This window comes from Apus apus, chromosome 1 (genome assembly GCF_020740795.1).
Source record: "Apus apus isolate bApuApu2 chromosome 1, bApuApu2.pri.cur, whole genome shotgun sequence".
NCBI lineage: Eukaryota > Metazoa > Chordata > Aves > Apodiformes > Apodidae > Apus > Apus apus.
Window position 1 is genome coordinate 204,026,800 of NC_067282.1, and position 26,520 is coordinate 204,053,319.

At 41.9% G+C, this 26,520-nt stretch overlaps 1 protein-coding gene across 2 annotated transcripts in view; it reads right to left on the reverse strand.

The window, feature by feature from the left end:
* Positions 1–26,520, reverse strand: part of CHCHD3 (coiled-coil-helix-coiled-coil-helix domain containing 3) — a 168,195-nt gene that overhangs the window by 1,228 nt on the left and 140,447 nt on the right. For both annotated transcript variants that reach the window (XM_051612738.1, XM_051612728.1), the window contains exon 7: positions 6,479–6,614. In XM_051612738.1, coding sequence (XP_051468698.1) covers positions 6,479–6,614 — 136 coding nt within the window. The remainder of the gene's footprint in view (positions 1–6,478; positions 6,615–26,520) is intronic.

A 26,520-nucleotide genomic window follows, 5' to 3' on the forward strand; every position in this document is an offset into this window, starting at 1 on the left:
CACCTCATGTGCAGAGTCAGGCCACCAAGAGCTTAAAGTGAAAATCTGTCAAGTAGTCCAAGAGTCATTCCTCTCACCACACCAAAGAGCTTTGCCATCAAGGTCTTGACTCTTCAGAGAGGTCCCTGGCCTCTACCATGAAAATACAGACTTGCAAGGACAGAATGTAGGGCTCTACTAAGAACTTACTACTGCTATGATCTAGAAATAAAAGGGTCTGCATAAATGAGCCCAGGTATTTATACTATTTGTCTAGGTCAATAAGGAGGACAGGAAGTGGGATCTAACAGAACACTGACAGGGTAGGCAGGGAGGCTGGAGGCCACTCATGGTCACTGGAGGACTACAACATTGACCAAAGCAATCTATTGTTCTTGCCTACATAATCTATGAAATGGGGAAGACAGTAATTATGGGCTCCTTGTAAGAAATGGTAGGAAAGGATTTGATAATTTTTAGGGCTTATGTTTAGGAGCAAGTCCAAATGTAAATCTTGAGATCTCACAGGAGACCTACAAACAGCTGGTGCAGGTATTTGAGCAGCAGTATCTGGCCAGGCAGGGCACATGGTCACACGAGTCTGGACTGCATTGTCAGAGGCACAGAAGTTAGGGCTTGGGAAAATTAAAAATAAAGGGAATGAAAAATCTGCTGTCCTGCTTGACTTCAGGCTAATTCTCACTGTATTTCTAAAAAATAACCTGGTGAACCATTCAACTAGATCAAGCAGTGTTTCCATAAGGATTAAGAGGTGTAGCAAGGAGCAAGACAGGGTGCACAAGGAAAAGATGATAAATGTCCTTGAGATCACAAACATTCCCCATGGTAGAGAAGCACAAGCTGCCAAAACCAAAGGAGTTGGTTTTAAGCTGCCTTGGTGCTGCTGCAAACAACCAATGGAAACTCTTAGTTAACAAAATCTCCATCCCCAGTCTGACAGTATCTCTACAGAGAGTTGTGTAAAACTGATGAAGGCTACTTTACCTGCAAGACTCTTTTTGCACTGGTATTACAGAAACTTGCTTGAAGGCAGCACTGGGCTGAATATTAACTTTACATAAATTTAACACTGCATAAGTTCACACAGGAAATTCCCAACAGATCTAAGAAAAATTGTGCTACTTTCATTCAGTGTCCTAAGGAAAGAAACCACAGGTATTTGTTCCTCAAATGGATATTTCTGCCCTCAAAATTTCATCTTCAGATACATGGGAGTGTCCCAGGAGTTGCTTTGGTTTTGTAGAAATATTGGGCTTTTTTTAGTGTTCTTTACTGACTCTTGCCATTTAACACCACCTAAGAAATTAATGCATTTAAAATATTTTCCTTGTATATTTTCCTAACACCAACATAGGCAAAAAAAGGAGTCTGGCCTGATTCTTCCATACTGAACTTCCAGCAATTAGGGTAGAGTTAAATGGTGGCCATAAAAGATAAGGCTTTTTTATTGTGTTTCAGTTCAGTGTTTCCAGCTACACTAATTACACATTTTTCTGTTAGACTGGAAGATGGTATCTACTAAAATACTGGAAGATGAGGCTAAAATAATGGTTTTATTTGGTCTAGGACACATAATTAAGGATCCTACAAATTATTTGACAAATTCAAATACTGGCTACAACAAAGCTACAGTTTGTAGGCAGGCTGTCAGACACCAGCAGCTGTTGGTATCATTCTTTGAAGTACTTTCAAATCTCACCTGCCTGCAGAGACTTGTATCCCTCTCAAATCCAATAGTCTAACAGGAACCTATGGCACAGACTTCAGTAAGCTGCAGTGGAGTTGTGTTTCCATATAGGAATTAGGACGCTCTGGAACCCAGGGGAAAGGGAAAAAAATAGTAAAAAAGAATCATAGAATGGTGAAGGTTGGAAGGGACCTTAAAGACCATCAGGTTCCAACTTCCCTGCCATGACCAGGGACACCTCCCACCAGACCAGGCTGCACAAGCCCCATCCCACCTGCCCTTGAACACCTCCAGGGATGGGGCATCAACAACCTCCCTGGGCAACCTGTTCCAGCGCCTTCCTACCCTCATGGTGAAGAATTTCTTCCTGATGTCTGAACTAAATCTGCCCTCTGTCAGTTTAAAACCATTCCCCCTTGTCCTATCACTGCCCTCTCTGGTGAAAAGCCCCTCCCCAGCTTTCCTAGAGCCCCTTCAGGCACTGGAAGGTGCTCTAAGGTCTCCCTGGAGCCTTCTCTTCTCCAGGCTGAACACCCCAACTCTCCCAGCCTGGCTCCAGAGCAGAGCTGCTCCAGCCCTTTGATCATCCTCATGGCCCTTCTCTGGACCCTCTCCAACAGCTCCATGTCTTCCCTGTCATGAGGACTCCAGAGCAGGCCACAGTACCCTACGTTTGGCCTAAAAAGGGTAATGTTAACATTTAACAAAAATACCCTAAAGGTTATTCTAACATCCACCTTGTCCATATCACTGGACAGCAAACTAGGATAAGTGATAAAATGCCACAGGATGGTCTGAATTAGTGCCTGGTCTGACTGGAGTTACTTCAGCAATGGGAGCACAAACATGTGCCAAAGTTAATCCAAATATCTTCCCCTTAATGGCTCCATTAAGTAGGTTTTTCCTTCCATGACTATTACAATAAAATGCAAACATTAACAATAGAGTCTAATTTCTCTCACTAGCTTCTCATGACTTTGGGAAAAGATTTCAAGTGAAGATACAACAATGTGTCAAACTCCTCTGAATTAACAGCTCTCTGGGCCTTTCTAACAAGGGGAGAAAAGGACAGATAGAGACATGAGATTACAGACAGGATGAGAAATAAGGAACACAGAGAAGAGGGGGTGAGATAATTATAAGCAAGATAGGGAAGAAAGAGGAGTCAATAAATTCAATTTATGAAAAGCACAGAGTGTGCTCAGCCTGAGCACAAGTGCCCAGACTCACTGCCAGGAAATCGGATTAGTGAACTTATTTGGTTTTCAATATCTTGGTCTATTCCCTCTAGCAAATTTTCCTCTTTGTTTGTTTCTTGTAGCCAGTGTCAGTTAACTTTTTCATTTCTGAACCTGCTCTTTATCCCACTCCTCTGCCTCCCAACCAGACACACACAGGAGGTAATTTTGCAGTATTTTATAACAGCGTTTAGTAATTATTTCTAAGCAACTGTTTCTCTGGACTTCTGGGCAATCAGTGAGTAAAAATAATTACAATTAAAGCTGCAACACATGGAGGATGAGCTGCTGAGGACTGATGTTCATTATGACAACCCGTTGTTCCTTTTGCAAATATTTCCATCATAAAAGGCTTCTCTTTGTTATCATAAAAGGGAAACCTCTGAATTCTCATCTTGAAGCATGTGGGAAAGAGAGTAAGAAACATTTAGGAAACACTTTTAACTACTTGACAGGCTTGGTTGAAGATTGTAAACAAAAAAGGTGTTTAAAAGGGTTCAAAAACCTAATGCTCATATTTATGCAATTTCCTTCTCCTGCAACTTCTTGAACATGAATTAACCCATCCTCATCATACTCATCTGAAGAACTTTGTAGCAGATACAAACTTCAGCTGTAGCTTAAACACGTCTAAGTAATTAATCTACATTTTTAAGTTACTTTAAAAGATAATACAAAATTAAAATACAGCAAATTAGTGTTCCAGATGATGAAGTTCCAGAAGTGAAGTTCCAGACCACTACATAACAACCTAATATTATTCACTGGCCTCTTTTAGAAAATGTCTAAAACCCATGCATGGTCCAGTAACTTCAGATTGGATTTTGAAATACAAAATCACACTAAGGAAAAACTTAGGACAAAAAAAATAGACACAAATTATTGTCATAGTAGGAATGGGGAAAAAAAAATTAAAATAGCAATTCAATTTAAAGAAAAAGAAATCCAGTTCAAAAAGTTATGGGGAACTGAGCAGCTTAGAAGAAGGGGATGAGCAAAGATTTCTAGCTGGAGCTGTAGTAGCTCCTGTGCCCAAGGAAGGAACATGGCAAAGATGGTTGCACTTCTCAGGCTTGAGTGTCTGAACATGGCTCAACCATCCTTCCAAAGTTAATAAAGTCTCAGCAGATTTATGAAAGAAAGCCTTAGGCTAGGATGTCATTAAAGGAGGACATTGAGGTCCTGGAGTGTGTCCAGAAACGGGCAACTGAGCTGGGGGAGGTTCTGAAGCACAAGTCTTATGAGGAGCAGTTGAGGGAGCTGGGAATGTTAATCCTGGGGAAAAGGAGGCTGAGGGGAGACCTTCTCTGCTCTCTGCAACTGCCTGAGAGGAGGCTGGCATGAGGGGGGGTTTGGTCTCTTCCCCCAGGTTATAAGTGGTAGAACAAGTAGAAATGGCCTCAAGTTGTGCCAGGGGAGGTTTAGATTGGATATTAGGAAAAACTTCCCCAAAAGGGTTGTGAGGCCCTGGCCCAGGCTGCCCAGGGAAGTGGTGGAGTCCCCATCCCTGGAGGTATTTCAAAGTCACACAGATGTGGTGCTGAGGGACATGAGTTAGTGGTGGCCTTGGCAGGGCTGAGTTAATGGTTGGACTCAATGATCTTAAAGTGGAACATCTCCCTTATGAGGAAAGGCTGAGGGAGTTGGGTCTCTTTAGTTTGGAGACAAGGAGACTGAGGGGTGACCTCATCAATGTTTACAAATACGTAAAGGGTGAGTGTCAAGAAGATGGAGTTAAGCTTTTTTCAGTGATGACCAGTGATAGGACAAGGAGTAATGGATACAAATTGGAGCATAGGAGGTTTAAGGTGAATATCAGAAAAAAATTTTTTACTGTGAGAGTGACAGGGCACTGGAACAGGCTGCCCAGAGAGGTTGTGGAGTCTTCTTCTCTGGAGACATTCAAGACCCACCTGGACGCCTTCCTGTGTGATGTGCTCTGGGTGACCCTGCTCTGGCAGGGGGGTTGGACTAGATGATCTTTTGAGGTCCCTTCTAACCCCTAGGATTCTATGATTCTATGATAAAGGCTTTTTCCAAACAAAACCATTCTATGATTCTGAGGTGATTTTAGAGCAGCCCAGACAGCCAAACGGGCCCCGTCCTGCTGTGTTCAGGAGAACCACACTCAGAGTTTTGCTTCCAGCACTGCCAATCCAGTGAGGCTGCCTGGGCAAAAAGGAGCTTAGCAACCATATAAACAAAGATTTAACAATAATAACACCCCACAAATCCTTTAAGCACTGTGGTCTGAGAATAGCTCTAGTACTGCCACGCAGCCATTGTCTCCTACCATCACACTAGACCACGAGCAGTGTTAACTCCAGCAAGATCTTCAGAAATACAAGAGCAAGACTGCATCAGTGGAAGAGCAAAAAAGGTCACAGAGAATAATTACAGTCCAAGTCTTACTTACAGAAAAGTATTTCTGTACAGGCAGAATGAACTCCAGTGAAAATGATTATTATTATCAAACACTAGACGTGCCTGCTGGGTCTCTGCTAACATATTAGAACAAGTGTTTTCACATGTTCAAATATTAATTAATGCATTTTAGCAGAAATAAAGATCAACAGACTTATTTAAGCCCTTTTTACATGCACTGCAAACATGGTCTAGAAGCACACCTCCAAGTGGCCTAATAAGACTTACAAATTTTAGCTTCTTTTAACTGGAAGATGCACATCTTACTACCATTTCCCTTGTGCTGCTCTAATAAAACATAAAGATTTTAATCTATAGTAACAACCTGTACCTTAGAAAACTGGATGAGAGAAGGGCAAGACCAGGTAAAGGGCAGTATTAGACTCTCAGATTATGTGCTGTGTCAAATTCTGGAGCTCCCAACACAAAAGGGACATGGAGCTCATAGAGAAAGTCCAGAGAAGGGCCACCAAGATGATTCAAGGGCTGGAGTACCTCTCCTATGAGGACAGGCTGAGAGTGTTGGGGGTGTTCAGCCTGGAGAAGAGAAGGCTCCAGGGAGACCTTAAAGCACCTTCCAGTGCCTGAAGGGGCTCCAGGAAAGCTGGGGAGGGACTTCACAAGGGCTTGTAGCAAGAGGACAAAGGCAAATAGATCAAAACTTGAAGAGGGGAGATTTAGATTAGACCTGAGGAAGAAATCCTTTAGTGTGAAGGTGGTGAGACCCTGGCTCAGGTTGCCCAGGGAAGCTGTGGCTGCCCCACCCCTGGAAGTGTTCAAGGGCAGGTTGGATGGGGCTTGGAGCAACCTGGTCTGGTGGGAGGTGTCCCGGCCCATGCAGGGGGGTTGGGAATAGATGATCTTGAAGGTCCCTTCCAACCCAAACCATTCTATGATTCTGTGATAACACAAAAGAAACATCTGCCAGCAGCAATAGCTACTACACTGAACAACAGCTTCCCAAAGGAAGAGATGGAAACCTTAGCATTTAAATACATTGAGAATGGAGTCCACAGAGCTTGTGAGAACAAACATATATACTGAGAACTGCACTGCTTTAGCATGTAAGATGGACTGATTGGATAATGTGATGGTCTTCACTCCAGCAGGGGCAGTGTTTCTAACTCACCTGTTTGGCATGGTTGACACAACGCAGGTACTGGCTGGCCAGGGCAGAGCAGCTGAGGGTCTCCTGAGGGTGTTGTTGATAACACTGTAGAATTTTATCCTGCAGATCAGTGCAGATGGGATGGGACTCGTATCGCCTGGGGAAAGAGAAAAGAACTTTTTGGTTTCCTTCTCAAAAAGATTTCAGGAAGGATGTAACCAATTTTTTCATTATTTTTTTGAAAGAAGTAAATTAGTAGAAGTGAAGGAAAACACTTGGAAGTTAGAAAGAAATGCTGTTTCTAGAGCTAGTTGAGTTACAAATTGGTAATATCAGATGCAAACATCAACTTGAGCAGCCAAAGTTTGGTTCTTAGGACCACAAGTGTCCTGCTGATCCAGAGAAAATTAACATCTCACTTCTTATGAGCACACATCTTGAACTGAAGGTCCCAGCAATGATGAAGCACATATGATCTCACCCACGTTAGAAAACCAGTCACAGAACTACAGGAAAGTCTCACTGCTGTGTAGCCCTGTGGCCACATCTTGCTACTTATTAAACATAGCTCCTGCATAAAAGTGAAGCCATTCATTGGGCTGACCTTGAGAATATAAAAACCCTTTTTTTTTTTTGCCACCGTCAGCAAATTACACAACCTCCTTTTGCTGATCTGATGATGGTCTCTATTTTTGGTGCATCCTCCCTCCCATCACCTCCATTCTAATCCCAACGCCAGATGTGCAAGTTATTTAGGAATTTTTCTCTCTTTACTACATGGATTCATTACTCTTGCCTTCTTTTTTCGCTGACACAGTAGACTCTGCCTTCAGTGGAACTCAAGAGGAAGGGAATCTTCCTTAGTCTGCCCTGTTAAATCCTCTCTCTTTTGGATAAAAATCTTGTCATTTGCATTAATTTATAAAATGTTATCCAGGCTGATAGTGCCACAGAATTAAAATGAGAATACAATACTTTCCTATTTCAAAAGGAAGGGCATGGGTGAAGTGTTGCAGAGATGAGATGTCCACTGAAATTTAAAGCAAACTGGACACCTACTTTCTAAATACTTTTTAAGGTACTCCTTCCTATAAGAGCAAATCAAATCAGCTAAACCACTTTCACACCAAAAATAAAATATTTCAATGGTGGAAAAAAGTACATTACAATGTAGAAAAGAATTTCCAGTTCATATGCCTTGAAAACAAGCATTTGTTTTACATGTGAGAACTGTACATGTAACACATCTTCCCATCTACCCTACCAGGAAAAACTGACAGTGGTCAATCTAACATCCATTCCAGTCCACATTAGTCTTAGTTCAGTAAGGCTGTAAAAACCACAGGGTTCATCACCCACAGTATCTTCAGTTTAATATTCTGTTCCTTCTTCCTTTGCTGGTTGGCCAAGGCAGATCTGTTTTACTACAGCAAGAAAGCGAAGCATGAAGCACAACACTGTTCCTCAGGGGAAACGAGTTCTTGGCAGTCACTCAAGATGTAGTAACCAGCAAAAAGGGGGGAATGTTAAGTCACCTTGATTTTACAGTGCATACCTATATAAAACATCCCTCTTACTCTTTTCATTCGTTACCATACATCTGTAAAATGCCTAGAACAGAATTCAAATGCAGTCCCAGGTGCTTACCCGCTTTACGATCTGCAAGTTCAAACTTCTGTAGAGTCTTAGGGATGAGGATTTTCCCTTAATCTCTGCTCTGCTGGTATCAGCAAGCACTTCAAAAGCCTGTTAGGCATCAAAATGTATGACCATAAACTGCTGCACACTGACTGATGGCAAGGTCTGTATCAGGATGGAGTATGAGAGGAAGCACCACGTACACTCTGTACACATTAGACTTTCCCAGTGGTGATGATTTTGGGCCAACTAAACCAGATCTCATTTTAAATGCCTGAAACCCTGGTCAGGGTTGATAAACCAATACAATAGACCATGAGTTAACAAAAAATACACACAGTAAACCTTGCTGTGCCTTCCCTCACAAATGATTTAAATGTGACCTCATAGAGTGTGTCCAACAGAAAGGTGAGGAGCAAAGAATAAGGCCTTGCTACAGAAATTCTGTAAATGTCTTTAAAGCCACTTCAACGTGGCTCCTCTAACCACACTCAGGAGCATTTTTTAATTGTGGGGACTTTTGTGTTTTGCTTTGTTTTTTTCCCTAAGCCATGGCATTGTTGGCCAAAGTCCACATATTATTCCTTATGTGAATGCTTCAATGGACTCCCTACTTTGCCAACCATATTGGAGTCCTGTAAGACATATTTCCTGCTCCATGCTTACCCATTTTCACACTCAGACTTTTCACTGGTCACTTTTCAAAACATGTTCTCAGCCTCTCCTTCCAGACACTGAAGACCTGACACAGGTCAATGTCAAAAAGACAACTTCCTTCAAGTCAATGAAGTATGTAGCCAGCAAGACCAGGGCAAGGATTGTCCCCCTCTGCTCAGCACTGGTGAGGTCACACCTTGAATCCTGGGGTCAGGTCTGGGTCCTTCAGGACAAGAAGGACATGGAGGGGCTGGAGCGTGTCCAAGGAAGGGCAACGGAGCTGGGGAAGGGGCTGGAGCACAAGTCTGCCCAGAAGCAGCTGAGGAAGCTGGGGGTGTTCAGCCTGGAGAAAAGAAGGCCAAGGGGAGACCTTCTCACTCTCTGCAACTGCCTGAGAGGAGGCTGGAGCAAGGGGGAATCTGCCAAGTAGCAAGCCACAGAACAAGAAGAAATGGCCTCAAGCTGTGCCACGGGAGGTATGGATTGGATATTAGGAAAAATATCTTCCCTCAAACGGTTGTGAGGCTCTGGCACAGGCTGCCCAGAGCAGTGGTGGAGTCCCCATTCCTGGAGGGATTTCAAAGCTGTGTAGATGTGGTGCTGATGGACATGGGTTAGTGGTGGCCTTGGCAGGGCTGGGTTAATGGTTGGACTCAGTCTTAAAAGTCTGTTTGAACCAAAACGATCCTATGATTCTGAAGTCCATTTCTTGGATTAATCTGTTGAAGGAGAGCACTGTCTTCCCTATTGATCTGCTGTGCTTGTTGAACAACCCTAATGCACTATTTGCACTTTTGGGAAAAGGCTAAATGAGATTACTGTCTCACATGAGATGGCTGTAAACCACGTGCTGCAGGATCTCCCGTTCAGGAAAGAAGGTTGCAATGTCCATTATGGTAACCCCACTGAAGGGTTTGCAATTGATTTGTTTGGTGATGGATGACAGGACTCTTGGATGGATGGTCAGAAACAGCCAACAGCAGGGAAACTCCTCAAAAGGGAAATTAAACATCTCCCTAAAAGAGAACTCCTCTAATGTTCCTATAAATAGGGGGAATTGAACAGAAGCATTTAAGGGGCTGTGGGGCTTGACTGAAGAATAAACTTAAGTAAAGGTAGGAAAAGGGAAAGGTTTTAGTGCAAACTCAGTAATTACGTGGAATCTGTAGTAAAAACATGGAGGTTTTAAATACCTGAATGGATAAAGTGACTTGGTCTGGTCCCAGACCCGACCCTGCTTCAAGTAGAAGGTCCCTTCCCTGAACTATCTTGTACCCTGAGAGAGAGAGAGATCTGCATTTTGGGACACGTGGCCAGGAAAGTCTCCCATTAATGGTTTGTTTTGCTTTTTTTTTTAAATCACTTGGGAATTTCACAACTAAACTGAAGGAAAAATACACAACGTAGCAGTGCCCAGGACTGCTAGGGAACCCTGAGAGATCTCCCATCTCCATTCAGTGCAACTCACAACTCCTTTACAGAATCCACACACATGAAATCTAAAAAGCCTTTCTTAGCAAAAGTCAAGATGCACAGCAGCCTGCTCTGCACCCTGCACCACATGGCACGCTAGTAACGACGTGGTTTTATGAAGTTTGCAATTACTTGATCTGCTTTTGCTTTCCCAGCTGCTCCTCAAGCACCTCACATGCCAGCAGAATATTTCTATGTGCTGGAAAAACCCTCTGAGGGAGCCCCGCACCCACCTTCTCCATCAAGCTGATGCGCCGCAATCTCATACAGGTAATGGGATGAAGACAGAGAAGAAAATGAGAGAGGGTTTTCAAAAGAAATATTCTATGCTAAAGTATGAAGAGAAAATTTAATGAAGGTAACTTTGTACTCCTGGAGCCTCTGTCAAAGAGCATAGCTTATTGTACTCCTGGGGGTGCCAAGAAAGGAGCCCCTTCATGGCGTTCAAACAAAGTGCCTGCTAAAGAGGAAATTGGAAATCACCATGGTAAGCTTTGCAAGTTTTTGTGATAAAACTGACATTCTGACTGAAGGAATCTGAATGGCTGATGAGTTTCCAACTGTGCAGGTATCTGGCATAATCCCACCAGATCAGGGCTTCAGGCAACTGTCATAAAATACGGGGGAAAAAACAGCAAAATAAACCAGCAGACAATAGAAAAAAATAGTGCCATTAGCTGGCCAGAAGTATCCAGGGCTTAATTTTATTCCTCATTAAAATGCTGACACCTATCAAAACCATCTGTTTTTGTTTGTGTAAATCTTCACATCTAAGGATACCTCAGTACTACTAAATACAACAGAGCAGAGATGATCCTCTGGATGCAAGGCCAAGCAGCACGATACAGCCCAACCTGCATCTAAGAGTACCATAGAATCACAGGATGGTCTGGGTTGGAAGGGACCTTAAAGATCATTTAGTTCCAACCCCCCTGCATGGGCAGAGACACCTCCTGCTAGACCACGCTGCTCAAAGCAGCAGGTGTAATGTGTAAAATCTTGCCTTCTCCTCCAAATTAGTGGCTCAGCACATCCACAACCAAACCACAAACAGGGGACAGTCCCCAGCATGTGCTCTTCTCCCAGCCATGCCTGCTGTTGTCCAGGGAAACTTTAAAACAAAAATGTGTAAACAAAAACGCTACCAATTAGATCCAAAGCACCAGTGTGGGAAAGCCCTGGAATTGATGTCTCAACCTGTTTATTTACTTCTACTGATGCAGGAGAGAAGTCATGCTGTGACCAGATCCCAACTGCACTAGGTAGCATGCAAAGGAAAAATACTAAGGAGGATGTTTCTTTTCTCAACATGCTTAGAATGCACATAAAGATAAGAACAACAAATTGATGTTGAAACAAAAGGAAACTGAGGTTATCTGTACCCTCACGACAGGCAACCCTCTAAGCAGAGCAACAGAGTAATTGTTCTTAAGTGCTTTATGGCCAGCCAAGAGGATTTTTAGAGGGATTTGTGGGAAGTTGATCAATTAACATTGTCTGTGTCTGGCAGAACTTCCTTCTGAGAAACAGCAAAACTTAGGGCTTGTTTGAAAAGTGGGTGAGGGATAGAAGGTGGCATCACCAGCAGTTCAGAGAGGAAGTAAACAGAGAATTGGAAGCAGCAGGGAAGCAGAAATGGGACATCCAGGGCTTCAGAAGTGAAGATCGGCAACTCATCTGGGTAAGATGTAATGGCTGGGGGGAAACAAACAAACAAAAAATGTTGCAGTAACTGGTAGTCTGAGTTGCAATGGAGTGAGTTGAGCGGATGGATAAGAAAGGCAACATTTGAGGTATTTTGCATGACGAGTTCAGCAAGAGGGAAACGTAAACCTCGCTGCCAAGACCTAGAGAGAAGGTCAGCCCAAAGATGAAGCACGAGCAACAAGTCTGGAATAGCAGCAAGACAGTGGTAGTTTTCCCCCTGACACAAAAAAGTGGTGGTGAGGGGGTTATTCTTTCAGATTATCTCACCCAAAAAGAGCCACTTCCCACAGCATCTCTGCTGAGTGAATTCACTGGACTTATCTATAGCATAGAAAATAGTTGCAAAACAAGTAACAGGAAAAATGACAAAAGGGCAGACAGTAAATGGAGATCCCTTCTGCCACACCGCTATTCTTAGTTGTCAAATTCATTTACTCTTTATATTAAATTGTTTTTAAAAAGAATCTTCACACATTAAGTAGGTGATGACTCGAAAGCCCATCACGAAACACGCAAAGCACAAACCAAATGGTTATTATCTTCTAAAAATCAGTTGGAAGTGACACCACAGCTCTGATTTCTGAAGATCTACAACCGATGCGATGAAGCAGCCCATAATCAAACTGTGCCCACACAGAGCCCTCAGAATTTGTGTGGGGGGGAAGTGCTGCCAGCAAAAGATCAAGTCCCGTAGAGCTGCTTCTTGCTTTTATTTACACTTGACTATACAGTGTGACTTATCCAAAAGGTGTCCAAGAAAATTTGCTTAATGAATCTGTGATGAAATGGTCTGAAGCACAGTCATTCCTGCTCTACAACTGAGAATGCTAAATGTGTGTAGCAACACTAAATAAATGAGTTCTACAGAGGTTGGGATGCCAGGTACTCCCCACCTGCTGATGTATCTTTAGTGCCACTAGGGATCAAGTCCAGTGTTAATACTGCCCGGGTTATTTTTAGATCCTTTAGCGTAAAATTCCAGCACCCATGAAAACATAGGCAAATATTTGTCATCCTCTAATTTATTTCATCTCTCACCCAGTCCCCCTTAAAAGCAAATAACCCATTTCAAACATTCTGACCTTTGAAATGTAGGGACAGAGATCAGAAGAGGAGAAAAGACACATTCCAGCATATTCACTTGAAGACAGACATTTAATTATGTCTTGAGAGTACTAAGCCAAGTTCAATATGTTGACAAAAAACTGGTTTAACAACGAAGATTGGCAAATAGTACTGATAGTACTACTGACCTTTTCAGATGCTTTTTTTTTCTACCTCATGAATGTTTCCCACCTGGTATGTTGGTAGGACCCAATTCAGCTTTTAGCATAAGGAAAACGGAAACCATTCCATGTATCACAACTTATTTATTGCATACAGGGAGGAAAGAGAATCTCCAAGAGTAACAGAGAGAATTTATGGTCTCAAATCTGGCAAAGCACATAAATACGAGCAGAACTTCAAGAAAGGAATAATTCCACATTTGCATGTGCAAAATTATGCATGTTCTTAAACCCTTTGCTGGGCTGGGACTCAGAACAGGAAGAAATCAGGATGAGCAACAGAAAAGATTTCCTGGTTGTGAATGCTAATCAGATCAATGAACTAGTTGCCAAGGTAAGGCTCCAGACTCTTAGGACATTACTTTAGGATCAGATCTCTTCAGCCTTGAGACAGACAATTGCAAGTCTTGCAAGACAATTGAGGCTGCACCTTGAATTCTTGGGTTGGTTCTGGGCCCCTCACTACAAGGAGGACATGGAGGGGATGGAGAGCATCCAGAGAAGGGCCACGGAGCTGGGGAAGGGGCTGGAGCACAAGGAGAAGGGTCTGGGGGAACTTCTGAGGAGCAGCTGGGGGAGCTCAACCTGGAGAAAAGGAGGTTGAGGGGAGACCTTCTTGCTGTCTGCAACTGGCTGAGAAGAGGTTGGAGTAAGGAGGGGCATTGGTGTCTTCTCCAAAGTAGTAAGAGAAAACGGTCTCAATGGGAGGTTTAGATTGACTGTCAGGAACAATTTCTTCCCTGAAAGGGTTGTCAAGGCCCTGGCACAGGCTGCCCAGGGCAGTGGTGGAGTCATGATCCCTGGAAGGATTTCAAAGCCATGTAGATGTGGTGCTGAGATGTGGGTTAGTGGTGGCCTTGGCAGTGCTGGGTTAGTGGTTGGACTCGATGGTCTTAAAGGTTTTTTCCAACCCAAACAGTTCTATTATTCTAAGGGAACATGAGGCTGATCTGTGAAAGCATCAATGGCATGTGGAAGAGAGGCAGCCAGTGGGGTTTTCTAGCAGCAGCTCTACAATGAAAAAATGACAGAGGACTTTTCCAAACATCACCTAATGAAAAGCTGGTAGTGCTAGGGGATAGTGGGGTTATCATAAGCACATTTGGGTTCAAAAGATAATTACACAGTAAGATAAATCTACCAGGAGATTCTAAGTAAAAATCCAACATTTGGCTAAGGAAAGCCACACTCCGTTTCTTGTTTGAAGGTAAAATGCCATCCCTGCATCCTTGCTCTGTTTTATAGCATTCCCTGAATACCCACTCCCAGCCACTCCTCATCGTGCTATGAAGACCTCTGGTCTGACCTGCTGTGCCTGCTTCCACTCCACATAGCTTGATGGACAAGTCATCACAGAAATATAAGAATCCCATCAGCCCCAACAGACAAAGTGAGATCAGACATGTTTATTCAAACTGGGATTAATTTACTTCTTTTACCCCAAACCAGTAGTTATTTCTAATATTCCCCTCTCTGAAATAAAAGAAAAACCCTGCTTAAAATACAAAGTAGACCAACAGTTAATTATACAAATGCACCTCACACACAGCTGGTCCTTGCAGCTGCAAAGGGAACCACATGTTGAAATTACTGAAATTTAGGATGCAGATCTTTTTTTCAGCTTAAAGAATAGTTTCTATTGAATACCAGAATACTGAAATAAACCAGCTCTTAACTATAGCAAGTTAAGAGGTGAAGAAGGATTATTTCCTTAATGAAGACTGGAAAGATTCTACTTGCTTAGCTGTTTATGAGTAGACAAGTTCAAGATCACCATGGCAGAAAAGATCAGGCAGTTATTTTTCTTACTATGAGGACTTTGAGGGGCTTTTTGGCACTATGGAGGTTTAGGCTGAGACAAAGAACAAGGGAATTAACACAACTTTAAGGTCTAGCTAGAGCTCATGGTAAGGTAGATCATAGAATGGTTTGGGTTGGAAGGGACCTTAAAGATCATCTAGATCCAACCCCCTGCATGGGCAGGGACACCTCCCACCAGCCCAGGCTGCTCCAAGCCCCATCCAACCTGCCCTTCAACACTGCCAGGGATGGGGCAGCCACAGCTTCTCCAGGCAACCTGGTCTAGTTTCTTACCACCCTCACAGGGAAGAATTTCCTCCTAATGTCTAACCTAAATCTCCCCTCTTCCAGCTTAAAACCATTACCCCTCATCCTGTCACTACACTCCTTGGTAAAAAGTCCCTCCCTTTTCTAGTCTTTGGGACATTTAATTGATGCTTTGACTGACATTTCTGGTAGCAGTGGCTGATGCCAGCAGTTTGCAACCATTGCTGTTCCAGGACTATTTGGGTATATTATATAGCATGACATGCTATGTAAAAACACAATATAAAACTTGAATTTTTTTAAAGAAAAAATAATTTTGCATGTTAGAAACCAGTTCCTATGAAATTTATGATATATGAAATATATACTTGTTTGGGGGGTTGGACTAGATATTCTCCAGAGGTCCCTTCCAACTCCTACCATTCTGTGATTCCATAAAATACATAATTTTATCTACTTCCATCGATATTTTAGCTATTTTCATATTATTTCTGTCCCTATGCTAAGTTTTCTAGTGATGTTACATCACTGTGTGCATCAAGCACACGCACACAAAATAATCCAGACAGACCTAAACAAAGAACAAAATCCCAAATAAGCAGCATAAACTAAGTACACAACAGCACATCATGCTGTACATTTCTTACTGGCACTTATTTCCCAAGAGCTATAAAACTCACTTCAGACTTTTGTCAACTCATGAGTAACATAATCATCCCAAAAAATTGTGGTAATGAAATCTTCACAGCACCTTGCACTACTACACTACAGAAGCAGCTTTCCTTTAATATAGGTGCTGTATAATGTGTTCTGATAAGGAGACACGTTTCTCATCTATTGCAAAGGTCAACTACTGCACTCAATGTGAAACTCCACAAGACACCAACTCGGGGCATGTTAATATCCAAATATTACTCCCTGGAGCAATATATCTTTAACAGTTTTCTTCAGCCATAAGAGGTCAAAAATCCTGTTACTGAGCACAAAAAGAAGAGATTTTATGTGTAGAAGTAGTGTAGAGAAAAAGCAATCAACAGTTAGACACTCAAAGCATCACTGCTCCCATGGGTGATGATTACTTGAGGCAACTGAAGGCTGCAATCTTAAGAGATAGAAAAAAATGCCAATTCTTCATTTGGCCATGAAGTTATTTAACAAAAAAGGCTTTGATTCACTCTGATAAGCTACAAAGGCTACGTGCACTTCCTGGGGTCTTGCAATGGGCTGTGGTGAGCCACCCTGTTCATGAAACATCATCACTTGGGCTGCAACAACAGTCATGTGTGAGCAAACATGCATAAAGAGTAATAATCACCCTGAGAACATGCTGATAATAAGTGGGTACTGGACCTCACTACAATGTATCTTAGTTTTAATGTCCTTGTACAATGAATTGCAGAAATGCTGAAACAGAATGCCCTCAACATCCCTTTTAATATCTTAGGAGGTAAAATGCACCTCTAGCCATGAAGAAATCATAGAATGTCTTGGGTTGGAAGGGACCTCTAAAGGTCATCTAGTCCAACTCCCCTACAATAAGCAGGGACATCTCACACTAGATCAGGTTGCTCAGAGCCCCATCAAGCCTGACCTTGAATGTCTCCAGGGATGGAGACTCCACCACCTCTCTGGGCAACCTGTTCCAGTGATCCACCACCCTCATATTAAATAACTTTTTCCTAATGTCCAACCTAAATCTACCCTTCTCTAGCTTGAAACTTGCTTGTCCTGTTGCTACATGCCCCAGTGAACAGCTCTTCCCCAGCCTTCTTACAGGCCCCTTTCAGGTATTGGAAGGTCATTGTAAGGTCCCTCCTGGAGTCTCCTCTTCTTCAGGATGAACAACCCCAACTCCCTCAGCCTGTCCTAATAAGAGAGGCAAATATATATAATGAAAGCCAAATAATGAACTTACTTTAGAGAGGAGTTCCAAAGCACGACATTCATGCTTTTTCATTATTTTCAAACTGTTTTTCACTTTAGAATTTTTCACTGCCTACTGGTAGATGTTTCTTTGAGACCTATTATAAGACGTGGTGGTACCTGGAAAGCAACATTCCCCCAGAAGGAGGTGGTGTTGCAGGGAAAAAAAATCACTGCCAGCTGTCCAAGACCTCTCAAAGGCTTCTCCTTATGCATTTGCTGTGTGCTGGCAGCATTAATTAGACACTAGTTATTTAATGGAACCTCAATCTGATCCAAGAAACTGATTCTGATGCCTTGTGTTTTACTTATCACTTATAATAAGTTTGCCTTGGTCTTCAGCTACTTTGGTAGGGGGTTGATTTTTAGTTAAAGTATCTCAAGTTTGCCAAACTTTAGATCAACCACCACTATTATTCCCAGTTAGGTCATGCCCCTGGATTTCAACTGGTTCTCACTTGAGTTTTACTGCTAATTGCTGCCAACTGAAGAATCTCACTTGCTCCTGCTGCTGCACATCTTGTTACAAAGGATGGTCCAAGCTAAGAGAAAAAAGTAATTCTTCTTGCCATCTACAGCTGCAAATTAGTGAACTTTGTCATCACACTGGGGTTTTTGGTTTGCTTTTTAAGGGGTCTAAATGTAACAGTCTGAAATAACCCTTGCAGGAGAACAGTAATAATTTAAAGCAAAATACCTCAGTAATGGAGATTGTAACAGAAACAGCATTTTTTTCTAATGATGTTTCCTCCTCTTAGTATCACTTACACAAGTAGGTAAAAATCTAAATGGCCTCTTTCGTTTCATGGCACAAACAATAAAGGTCTCCTCTGGGGGTACTGCCTAGATAAACCAGCAGGATTTGATCGTGCTCATCCCACTTGGTGGGAAAGGTGAGTCTACTTTGAAGCTAACGTGGTGGTGAGGGCAAGCACCCTACCAAGGGTACAGAGAGCTGAGAGAGACAATAATGAACATAATTATAGTCAGTTATTGTTTGGTCTACTTAGGGCCTTACTTTATAATTCTACTGCCAGTAAAGCTATTTTATGTGATACCTTTTTCATGCAGCAACTTTTTCATAAATCAAAGCAAAAGCAATACTAGGCAGTTCCTCCTGCAGCCTGCTTGACAATAAAAGTTAACACTGAGCCCTGGCTGTTATCAATCTTCATAAATGTGTCCATGATACAGCAGGCCTGTTCCATGTTACACTGAGTCTGTTACTAATGCATGCATAGGAGCAACCCAGTGTCTTAATGCATCTCCTAAATGGCCTGAAACTGGGACTCAGGTTAAGTGGCAAGGAAAGCTTTAAAGAGATAACTGCTTTTCTCATTTCCTTCAATACACAGTAAAATCATTTCATTTTACAGCAGGTAACCTCTCTAGGCAACCTGTTCCAGTGATCCAACACCTTGAGATTAAAGAACCTTTTCCTAATGTCCAACCTAAATCTATCCTCCTCTAGCTTGAAACCATCACCCTTTGTCCTATCATTACATGCCCTTGTGAACAGCTCTTCCCCAGACTTCTTATAGGCCCCTTTCAGGTATTGGAATGTCACTATTCTTCATACATATATATATTTATCAGTAGATATATCTCTCTATATATTAATACATATATAGGTTCATACATAGGTTTATATATATATATGATAATATATAATCAGTATTTCAGTAGTTCTTTGGAGCAGAGATCCAAGTGACAAAGGATATTTTATATTCACAGAATCACAGGATGGTTCAGGTTGGAAGGGATCTTCAAGGGTCATCTAGTCCAATCCCCCTGCAGTGAGCAGGGACATCTGCAACTAGAGCAGGTTGCTCAGAGCCCCATCCAACCTGGCCTTGAATGTTTCCAGAGACAGGGCTTCTACCACTTCTCTGGGCAACCTGTGCCAGTGTCTCACCACCATCACCACAAAAATTACTTCCTTACATCTAGTTTGAATCTCCCCTTTTTTAGTTTAAAACAATGATCCCTTGTCCTAACACTACAGGCCCTGCTAAGAAGTCTGTCCCCAAGTACTGTATTCAAATATGACAGAATTAATAAACTTAGTTCAAGAGCACACACATTGTCTTATGAAGTGGTATTGCTTGACCTGTATTAAATTGGCTATTATTTGAAAACAATGAGCTTACAGTACATAGCCAGAACAACAGCCTGGTGGTGGAGTTGGACTTTCACACCACTATATTGCAAGGATCCAAAAAAAGCAACAATTAACAACTTTATCTGCCTAAACCTGAGGTTTACAAGGTAGTGAGGAACTTGCAGACAGCTTCTGCCCCATGCAGTGTTGTGATATGCAACAAGAGAGGAGCAAAAAGTCTCAAGGTTTAAAATTAAGAGATCTTGGGATCAAGCGTTACAGAGATTAGCTTTATCCTTAATCAATTCTCAAGAAAAACAACCAAAACCTCTTCTGCAGCCTGTCCAGAAGAATATCTGCAATTTCTTTACCTACAGGAGCCAAGATAATTAGTGGAGAACTGGTGGACTGGATTCATTTGACACAGGATCTCTCCAGTAAGAATTCTTTAAAATCTACACTGGCCACATGGCCCTTATCTTTTATTGAGAGGGTTATAATAATTTTTTTGGCCAAAGAACAGTGCCTAGTGAAGCATGAGGAGAATGGATGTGATGGAAGAAAAGGGACTGCATTTCATCAGGAGCAAGATTTTACTAACAGTAAAGCAGAGTAGACAGAGAGGCAGTCTATTACACACAGATCTATAAAGTCTGTCTCATAAAACCTTCTGATCCTGAGCTTCTTATGCTTCCAGTAATGCACACAGCACAGGGCAGCATTTGCTGTGGAATATTATCCATCTTAACCCAGCCCAGACAGGGGAGTCCATCTTTATAAAGTTTATAGCCACAAACACAGCACTCGAGTGGTCTCCTTAACAATACCCATATTAGCTTTACCTATTTTATCCCACTCCTTTCCCCAGGTTTAAATGTGTGCTTTAAATGTTTCAGGACTACACTTTGATTTTACATTGCAGGCAGGCAAGTGGGAAGGCAGAGGACAGGAAGAGAGTGCATCTTTATGATTATTTTTTTCAAACATTGTCACGTTTTCCAACTTCAGTTATAGATCCTCCACAGAGGCAGAGAGCACTTGGACTGACAAAACCCACCAACACTTAACTGCTCCATAAAGAGTAATAGGAAGAAAATATTCTTCTGCTGAACAGCTTTATGTCTCCTTATGTTCTTTTAGGGTTAGAAGGTGTTCTGCTTATCATGCTTAAGTGTGCAGCATGGAATAGAAATATCAGGTCACATCTATACAAGGCAGAATGTCTTGAAACATCACCACAAACCGAAAATATCAGGGAAATCTTCTCTTAAAATACAGCAGGAAAAAAGAATTTTTATTTGCTTAAGAATGAAACTAGTGTTCAAGGAAACTCGAAAATGCTTTTATCAGATACTGTAAAAAATACTTAAAAAATTGCTTGGGACATTTCACCAGAGAGGGCAGTGACAGGACAAGGGGTAATGGTCTTAAAATGAAAGAGAGGAGATTTAGGTTGGACATCAGGAAGAAATTCTTCCCCATGAGGGTAGGAAGGCACTGGAATAGGTTGCCCAGGGAGGTTGTGGCTGCCCCATCCCTGGAGGTGTTCAAGGGCAGGTTGGATGAGATTTTGTGCAGCCTGGTCTGGTGGGAGGTGTCCCTGCTCATGGCAGGGAGGTTGGAACCTGATGATCTTGAAGGTCCCTTCCAACATTAACCATTCTACGATTTAATGACCAATATATGCATTTTTTCCTACAGATATCAGGACTTATGCTTTAAAGATATAGTGGTAACCACAGAAAAAAAATCAAAAAGGACATTCAGAAAATAATTTACATTCTGCATTGTGGAGTACTGAGAATCATAGGGCAAATTTTAGACAAAGCACAGGCAAGAAAAAAAATCCTGTAAATGACATATTAAATAACAGAAAAGTTCTAGGGAAATGAATAAAACTTGAATTTTCTGCTAGGGGGATAGGAGATCTTGTTGGACATGAGTCCTTCCAACTAACACAGCTAATCCTTAGCTCCATGGCTAACGTGGCACAGTGACACAACATGTCTAAAAGCAAATGGCTCATTTACTACATTAGATGTAGAGCCCCATTACAATTAAGATTTTGCAGACTGGATCAGAGCTTCAGTCTCCTACAACAAGGCAGGTGTAATACTCTGTGTACAGTCTCACCAGTTGGTCTGTGAGTAGCTGCAGACCTACTTTCTGATCAATTAATTGACTTTCCCAGTTGTGTTCAGAGATGCCCATTGGGAAAGCCTGTTGGAAATTCCAAGCTGAAACGAGAAAGATTTTGCTTTTTTCAAGACTTCTGTTCTTCAAGGAAATAATTTCAAAATGGTCATATTAAAAAAAAAAAAAAAAGAAAAATACTGTCTAAATTTCAGTTATCCATGTCAATTTTTCTTCCTGATCAAAGGAGAATAACTGATACCCTATATAAGACTGGGCATAGGAAGAAGCAGTAATGTTCAAGGAAGGTCCATGCAACTCCTCTGTTCAAAGATATAAAAAAAATGTACATTTTGGTGGCCTGGTCAATGTGTAGAGAAAGGAACTGTTTAAGAAACAAAACTGTATTAAAAAAAGATAAAAATCATCTTATGCTGGAAGTGCAACAAGACAGGATCAAAGAAAGCTAAGGTATCACTGCTGATTCTAGTTAATAAGGAAAATGAAAGTTTGAGGATCATTGTAACCTCTTCCCTGTCAATGTGACCCAAACCATTCAGGTCACTGAAAAACATATAGTGTATTAGGAAGAAGAGACTATAAAGTTTGTATTAAAAATGCCAGTAATTAACCACTTAATTATAGACTCGGATTCTACACTTATTACCCCACTGACCTTAGGCATGTCCTCTAACCTTAAGGGATAACTGCAGACACTTGTCACATCTACACAGCTCCTTTCATTATTACAGTAGCACCTAGATGGACTAATTAAAGCTAAATTTACATTAGGCAGGCAATCTGTTAAGACTTCCTAATGTATAAAAAAAGCATAAATCCTAGGCAGAGCTACAAAAGCTTCTCCATGACCCAACATCCATGTAGCAAACTGCGTGCTGCACAACTTTGCTCTATTCCACAAAAAATTAAGAGTTAAACAAGTGCAACCTGGCTTAATTTTATTTGCTTATGCCTGTTACCAGCACAGAATGACAAAGAAATGTACTTCTACCTTTATCAAAACAGAGGGGTGTCACCTGTGACATGATAATCCCATCCCACCTCCCAGGTATCACCCTCCCAGCTGCCAACAACCACAGCCCCTTCTCCAGATGTCACCAGCTGCAGCTCTGCACTCAGTATTGCCAATACCTACAGTGGGCTGATATACAAGTGTGTGAGGACCAGCATTAAATAAATGCAATCTGGTTGTGGTGTCAGCACCATTTTTGCTGTTTGTATGTTCTGGGAATGAGAGCTTTATTTTACAAATGGAGATGAAACAGCACGAGGTTGCTGGGTGAGTGTGGGAAGATACTGAGATGCTTGTCAAACCCTCCAGGCTTGATGAACACATGATGCTGAACCTTGACTGTTAAACCAAGGTCCAAATCAGATTGAGATTCATCTCAGTTTGGACTGCTCTAAGCAAACAGGCAGATAAAAAGCAATACTGGAAGATAAACTGTGACTAAAAGTGCAGCTCTGCTCAGAGAAGGAGCCATTAGAGCAGAGCTTCTCTCTGCATGGCTGATGTCTCCCCACCTTCCTACGGTGAAAAAAAGGAAGTATTTTTAATACTATTTAGCCTTCCAGAGCTACAGAGTAAGGTAGGTGCAATATACCCAACTTTCAAGTCCAGTAATAATTTTTACTATGAGCAACAAAAAGTTTTACTTTTGAACTAATCTCATATGAACTAGGAGGCAACAACACAGCTGAACTACTTCATAAGACATCTTAATACTATTTTTACAAACCTTATTTTTGGAATATGAGAGTACTTTGCCACAAAACACGATTTCATACTATTTCCCAAAATGTTTAATGTTTACTTTGACTTTACAACTATGATTTCACTTACATGGGGTCTCTGCAGAACTACTGAGGTCTATTTTTTTTTCCCCTCAATTTAACCCAATACTACCAGAAGGGAGGGGAAAAAAAAACAGGGAAGAACTGGTTAATCACAAGAAGCAGCAAATGAGCTTTAATGGAGGTGTCAGGAATGTAAATCAGTGACTCCTGATGCAGCACCAGCAGCATCTGTGCATGCAGCTTCCAAAGTAATGAGATGGTGCTGATGTACTGGCATCCTGCTTTGATCACTTCATTTTGTTCAAGTGCTCTGATGGGAAAACAAAGGTTGGTGTCACTGACCTCCCTTCCCATAGCCTGGACGTGCACAAATATTAGTGACTGAGCAAGGACTGCTGCCTTTCCACCCCAGGATTTCAGAACGGATGGTTACCTGGTTGGGGGCCTTAGCTCAATGGGGAGCCCAAGCCCTTGGAACATGAAATGTCATGTTCTAACATGTAGAGGTAACTGGCAATTCATTCCTCACCCCGTAACCGGGAACAGGTGGATGCTTCTGAAAAACATCATCCTACCATCAACTCTGCAAAATGTGCTCCCTTCCAGACAGAGGTTTGCTGCTGCTTGCTCCAAAGTGGGGGCTGTGAGATGTACAGGCTTTGATCCTACAGATGGCTTGGGCTCATCAAAAAACATCCTTAGAAAAGGTATTTGTAAACGTCAGCAACAGAAGATTACAAAGTACAGAACAAATTAATAACACAAAGAAGAGATGTGGGTTTTAACCTTCCTTGGTTTAATCCTGTAATTGGGAAATAATTTATACAAAATCCAAACAAAGGATGTTTAGTATATTAAAACAAGAGGCTTTAGTCCTGGAAAAGGAGCAGGGAGCCAGATGTACCACTGCAGAGTGTTACATGCCAGCTACACTGTGAAGAATCAGTCCTTATTGCTCAGGGATGGCTCATGAAACTGCAGCCAGCAGCAAGACTTGCCCTTAATGAGCGTATCCATCAGCTTTCAGGGGACTTGGTTGGTACCAGCACAGAGCCCGGGAACACGCCAATTTCACTCTGGGCGCCGATGTGTGAAGAAAGGATTTCACTCACTTGCTTTCCTAAGGAAGTCTATAAAATTCCTTCAAGAGTCTATGTAAGCAAACACAGAAAACCTGTGCTGTGCTGGAACATGAGCACGTGCTTTCCCCTTCAAACACATCAGCCAGACTTACCTGGAGAGGAGAGGGATGTTCAGATAAGGATGACATGGTTATTCTACTATATCAATATCCTACAGTAACTACACCCTATCATAGCTAGCCTACCCTTCCAGAAAAGCTTGTTATTCTCAGTACTAATTCCTATCAAATAAAATAAAAATCTTAGTCATAGGAGCCTACAGGAAAGCAGGGGAGGGATAAGGGGATGTACTGAGAGGACAAGAGGTAATAAATTAAAACTGGAAGAGGGGAGATTTAGGTGAGACATTAGGAAGAAATTCTTCACTAAGAGGGTGGTGAGACCCTGGCCCAGGTTGCTCAAAGAAGCTGTTGAAGTTTCATCCCTGCAAATGTTCAAAAGCAGGTTGGATGGGGCTTGGAGCAACCTGGTCTAGTGGAAGGTGTCCGTGTCCATACACAGGGTTGGATCTAGATGATCTTTAAGGCCCTTTCCAACTCAAACCAGTCTATGATTCTATGATATGATTCTATGACTTTTTGGTGTTTTTTTTAAATTAACTTCAAGATTGCTTTCTGGATGCCACATCATAAATATCTGTGTGAAAAACTGGAGATAGCCTGAGAGGAGCTTTAATTAATGGGCCTGTGATTTCCAAAAAGGAAACAAAAGGGGAAAAAAGGATTATGACAAAAGAACCGGCTTGGCCCTCTCAGCTAAATGTTGAATAATGGATTAAAAAAGTTTCTGTAACTCAAAAAATCACATTCAGTGCTTCAAACCTACCTCCTGAGCAAATAAGCACATTTAAAGTTCACATTACAGTTCAAGTGTTTCAATGAAAACACACATGCCCGTGCAAACAGACTCATGAGTCTGGGCTTAACAGCAAAACACGCAGATATTATGCCAGAATCCCCTGCTCCCACTTCCTTCAGAATGAATCTGCATCTAGCTAAAAAGTGCACAATTAATATTTCATCCAGTCCTGTTAAGTACTCTCATTCCTAATGGACTGTATTGATCAAAGGAAGAAAGTTAAATATCTATGTTGCTGTAGGGAAAACTAAAGTTGTAATTTATGAAGTGATCATCATTTCATAGGTAAACGTACAGAATAAAGAGGTTTAAGAATTTTGATATTCTAAAGCTGTTCAAACTATATCTCCTATATATATTTCTAGGTTGCAGAGCAACTGGGACAGGGGTAACTACTCACCACCAAAGCCCCTTCATCAAGCCTGAAACAACAGACAACTCTAGCTGAAAGGCATAAATACATAATTCTTGCTTCCTCACTCCAATTCCAAGGCATGCACAAGGTATGTATGGTCTAAAGAGTTTCACCAGCTAAGGGAAAGCTGTGTCAGAGCAAAATCATGTCTACAAAGGAGTAGCAAGAAGGCAGACACATTGCTTGAATGAGCTTTGCCCTGGCAGCCCTCAGGTAAGTGTCAGGACCAAGTACTGGCTGAAAGGAGCAAGCAAAGAGATTCTGTTTTATTCCTTTTGCTTTCAAAAGGAATAGGATTTTGGATGTACAAGATAAATAACATAAGTTGAAAAGATTTGTAGTCTCTTTTATCAATTTATCTTCCTACCTGAAGCAGCTCTATGCATTTTGAATCTGGCCTCTTTAAACCTAAGAGGGGTGACAACATCCCATCCACTCTGCAAAACACCATTTGCACTTGGCAATGCCATCAGGGATCAGAAAATGGCACCACTTAAAATCAACATAAGCAGCTCTCCCTGCTATGCCACCCTCTGCATGGGGTCAGCATGACTGGGCACTGACACAGCAAAGCAGCCCTGGGACAAAAAGGGGAAGGGGTGGAAGAGTGGAAAGGAAGAGAAGTTAGACTATTTTCATCCCTCACTGCTAATGAAAGCTCCATGGTTTAAGCAATGTTGATGGTACTTAATATTTCTAGCACAACTTATGAACATACCAGTCCTGCTAATCTGCAGGATGTCATGGGTAACTCAGGACCATTGTTCCCAGCCATAAGGCACGACAACAGAACTCAGGAATGCTGCCAGCAACAGCATCAACAGGGCAAACAAGACTGAAATTAT